General features: G+C 67.5%; 1 protein-coding gene across 1 annotated transcript; it reads right to left on the reverse strand.

The window, feature by feature from the left end:
* On the reverse strand, window positions 1-1,401 carry C1QTNF8 (C1q and TNF related 8). The gene is made up of 2 exons (XM_002825942.2): window positions 1,194-1,401; window positions 1-551 (listed from the first exon to the last, which is right to left on the reverse strand). Exons 1-2 carry the CDS (start codon window positions 1,399-1,401, stop codon window positions 1-3), a joined length of 759 nt encoding a protein of 252 aa, XP_002825988.1.
* Between the last annotated feature and the right edge of the window lie 3,027 nt (window positions 1,402-4,428).

Below are 4,428 nucleotides of genomic sequence, written 5' to 3' on the forward strand. Positions count from 1 at the left end.
CTACAGCTCGGCGGCCGGCTTGACCAGGTGGCCGCTGAAGGTGATGTAGAGGTCTCCGTGCTCGCCGTAGATGGCGTTGTCCTGGTCGCGCTGGAACATGCGCACCCAGACGGCGTCGCCCGCGGCCAGCAGCAGCATCAGGCTCTGGGCCTGCATGACGCTGCGCTCGCTGGGCTGCGCGTAGAGCACGGCCGCGGGCCGCCGGTTCAGCATGATGTGCAGGTAGGTCTCCTTGTAGTTCCAGGTGTGCACGTTGAGGCTGAGGAAGTAGACGCCGGGCACCGTGCAGAGGAAGCGGCCCGCGGCCAGGTCGAAGGCGCCGTCCAGGTTCACCAGCTCCGTGTCGAAGGGCACCGCCTGGAAGTGGTCGGAGCTGTGCAGGCCCTCGCGCCGGCCCACGGAGAAGGCCGCGTAGGCGCGCTGGCACGGGGCGCCCGGCGGCCCCACCTGCCCCTTCTGGCCTTTGCGGCCCTGCAGGCCCCGGGCGCCCGGCGGCCCCTCTTTCCCGCTCCTGCCGGCACGACCTCGGACGCCGGCCTCGCCCTTCTCACCTGCAGGGGACAAGCGGAAGCCGCGGGTAGGGGCCAGGCTGGGCAGGCCTCCCCCATTCCAGCACCCAGGTCACTGTAAGGACACAGTCTTTGCAAGTGACGGCCCCTCTCCCAGCCTCCGCGTCCACGTCTGTAAGATGGGGAGAAGCCGTTCTCCAAAGGTGTGGCTAGACCAAGGCCTTTGGCGAGGCCGTCCCCACCGAGAGGGTGGGGACATGGGTGGTCAGGGCCAGCTACGGTCTGCGTTGAGTGTTAAAGAATGAGAAGGCTGGGAAGGTGCTACCCAAGCCTAACCTTAGTACAGCCTTCGGGACAGCGCAGCCTTGTCAAGGGGTCTCAGAGCAAGCGGGCTGCCCAGTCTCCCTTCCCAAGGGGCTGCTACTTTGGGGATCTCAGGAACCCTGGCCCCTTTCCCCAGGGTCCTCAGCACCCCACTTTGGTTCGTGGGTCCCTCCCCAAGTCAGGCTTCTTCCTGCTTGCGGGGGGAGCCCGGGGGTCCCTGGGCAGGGAGCGCTGCCAGGGCAGACACTGGTGCTCAGCGTGCCCCTCCCATCCCTCCTCCCGAGCCCCAGGTGCCCCACACTCCCTGTGGGCTGTTGGGTCCTGGTTGGGGAGCATGCAGGCAGCACCCACGGGCCTCACCTTTGAGGATTTCGATGTCTATGGTGGGCCGTACTCGAGGCAGCCCCCTCCACAGGTCCCCCCTCCACAGGTCCCTGTCATTCACCCGGGCATAGGGTCCAGGGGGCCAGGCGGGGCGGCAGCAGTGCACACAGGGCCTCCTGGGCAGCCCGGGCCAGGCCCCCGCGGGCAGCAGCAGTGCCAGGAGCAGCAGGGCGGGGGCTGCCATCTTGGCCAGGGCTGGGGGAGAGGAAAGAGGGGAGGGACTGAGAAGGAGGTGCCCCAGCTGGAGCCCCCAGACCCTACGGCAGCCCAGCCCTGCCCCCGCTGGGAATACAGCCGGTGGAGGCGGGAGCTTCTTCCTGGGCACGGACGCTCCTGGCCCAGTGGGTGAGGCCAAGGCCGAGGCTCCAGGGCTGCTACATTCTGGGCCGCACCAGGCACCCTGCACACCTGGAGTCGGGGAGTCCTGGTCCCCAAAGCTGGGGCCCCCACACCCAGCAGATGGAGGGGAAGCCGTTATGGGACACAGGTCTCTGAGACAGCCCTCCGAACTCAGGAGCGGGTGGCCGCCCAAGGCCCCACCTGCTGTGGCTGGGCAGAGCCCTGGGGCGTGGCAGCTGGCCTGCTCCAGGGAAAGTCGTCCCAAGGCTGGCCTGGTGCGGGGGGCCCTGCACAGTGCAGGGAGGCACAGTCTCAGCCCGGCCCAGAGAGCCTCTCGTCTGGAGCCCCCAGGGCAGGGCCTGCAGGGGCCTTGGGAGGCCGCTCCTCTGCCTCCCCCAGACTAGGGAAGGATGGTCCCACCTTGGTGCTGAGGGGGAGCCAGAGCCAACCTGGGTCCCCCTGAGCAAGGTAGGCCCCCTCCTGACTCTACCAGCAGCTGCCCCAACAAGCCTGGCCCCCCTGCCAGGTGGGCCTTGCCTACCCCACTCCCCTCCCAGCCACATCGCGAGGCTTGGTCAGGAGTATCTTCTGCTAGGGCAGGTACACAGGGTCGGGGTCATCAGTCTTCCCTGAAGATGGGCTCTGCTGGACAAAGATCTAGGCTGCCGCCTTCAGGAAGCCCTCTGGGATTGCAGCACAGGGCAAGGTCCTTCCTCTTGCAGTGGGTCATTCCAGGTGGGTGGAATGTCTCTGGCAGTTGAGACCCCCTCTGCCTGCCTCCCCATGAGCTCAGCAGACCCTGACTCACCCCCTGGCCCCACTGGACACCACAAGATCCCCCCTGGACTCCTCCGGCGGAGGGAGCCTAGCAGGAGTGGGTGTGTGCATGCACGGAAGCCTGCAGGAGCCCTCACGGAGTTCCCGGCCATCCCAGCCCCTGGCCCTGCCTGACAGACAATCAGGGCTGGATCATGCTCCGCTGGGGTTCAGGGGGAGCCCGACCTGCCCAGGGCGGCTGTGAAGACCCCCACAACCACCCCCAGGCCCCATGCTCCCTGTTACCGTCTCAGGGATGCTCCCTGCCTGGCCGGCCGTCTGTGTTACTGTCCCAGCAACCCAGCCGTCAAAGAGCCCTTTCATGCCCGCCTGGGCGCCTGTGGCTTCCTCTGGGCTGTCCAAGACCAACAGGCCGAGAGGCCAGCTCCGCCGAGCTCTGGACAGGATGCTGGCAGGGCCCCTGTGTCCACTATGAAGCCTGCCTCGCGGCCCCAGGGTCCTCCTGCCAGCCCCATACCCATGGGTGAGGCTGGGGCCCGGTGTCTTGGCCAGCTGGGTTGGGGGATGGTGCCGTGGGCACGCAGCTCTCCTCCATCGGGAAACCAAGCCTGCTGCCCGCCTGGGGTGCAGCGCCCTGAGGAGAAGCAGGGAGATGGAAGCTGTGGCTGGGCGGGCCCGGCGAGAGGGCTGTAGGCCAAGGCCAGTGTTCGGGGCCCAGACCAGGGCCTCCATGCTGCTCGGGGCCCCCTTGGCCACCAAGCCACCGGGTGACGCACAGCCCTCATGCTGCTGGCGGGGAAGAAGGCAGGTTGGATGGAGCCCAGGAGCGCAGCCTGCCCAGACTCCGTGGGGTCTCTTCATTCCCTGATGACACCCCTGGGGAGGCCCCGCAGCAGCCCTGCCTCTCAGCGGATGAGGCCTGGGCCGTACAGCTTGCAGGAATGACTTCTAGGCCTCCCAGGCCTCAGCGGGCCGGGGCTCCATTCTCTGTGGGCCCCAGGCCAAGCCCACACATCCCCAGGCCAAGCACCTTGGCCTCATCCTGCTCCGACCCTGGGCCTCTGGACACGGACATGCAGCCATTCCCCATGGGTCCTTCCTCCACAAGCCGGCCCCTGTTGCGGGAGGCGCTGGACGTGGCAGGAGAATTGTGGCAGCCTTGCCTGAAAGCAGGTTGCGGGCGGGGAGGGGCCCCGAGATGGCTCAGTCCCCTCGGCAGATTCGTGTGCGGCCTGGGGTCCCGCTCTCCCTGCAGCCCCTCAGATTGGCCTGGCCCTCAGCACTGCCATGCTAAAGATCGACGAGGAAAGGAGGACAGGAGGTGAGGGGAGACCAAGGGGTCCCCCCTGTGGGGGCGTCGTGTGCCAGACTGCGGGCAACAGGGGCTGGGGAGGGCTGTGGTGGGGACCGCACCAGCTGTAGCCAGTTCCAGGCTCCCCCCTCCAGCTGGCCCTGGGTGGTGACAGCTCACCCTTGGCAGCGGCACCCACTAGGCCCAGCGGCCCCCTCTGGGGACAGCCATCTTCACCCTATTGGCTGTGGCGGCACAGATGGGGTGTGAAGACCTGAGCGCCTGTGACTATGGCACCTGCAGCAGACCGAGCCGGCCCTGGCTGTGCCCTGGGCGGCGAGAACACAGCTCTGCAGATGCGTCCCAGTGGGACAGAGCGGGGGCTCCTGGGGCTTGCAGAGAAAGACGGATGGACGCCCACATTCTGCTATGCCCTGGGTCTGAGCCTCAGCCTCCCATGCCCGGGAAATGGGCACCCATGGAGCTCAGAAGTGTCCAGAGCGTCCCTGATGCCCAGACACAGGGAACCCTGTGCCCCTCGTGTCCCCCAATGCCAGCAGAACTGTCCCCCAAAAAGAGAGGGGTGTTCCTGACAGTCCCCCTTGAGGGCAGGTCCCAGAGCCTCCCCACGCACAGGGCAGGGTGGAGGGAGGCTGAGGGGTGGGTGAACGGCCCGGGAAGGGTGCCTTTGGGTCCTTCGGGTTCGGGTGGCCTGGGATGACCCGTCCTGGGGAGAGCCTGTCTGGGCAGGCGGCTGGCGGGGCCGATGCCTGAACTACTGTGGCACAGAAGCTGCAGGCCAGG

This window comes from Pongo abelii, chromosome 18 (genome assembly GCF_028885655.2).
Source record: "Pongo abelii isolate AG06213 chromosome 18, NHGRI_mPonAbe1-v2.0_pri, whole genome shotgun sequence".
In the NCBI taxonomy this organism is placed as follows: domain Eukaryota; kingdom Metazoa; phylum Chordata; class Mammalia; order Primates; family Hominidae; genus Pongo; species Pongo abelii.

Coding starts and splice junctions, on each gene's coding strand:
- C1QTNF8 (XM_002825942.2), bottom strand. CDS start 1,401: ATGGCAGCCCCCGCCCTGCTGCTCCTGGCACTGCTGCTGCCCGCGGGG. Junction 552..1,193: donor AGACATCGAAATCCTCAAAG/GTGAGGCCCGTG, acceptor TGTCCCCTGCAG/GTGAGAAGGGCGAGGCCGGC.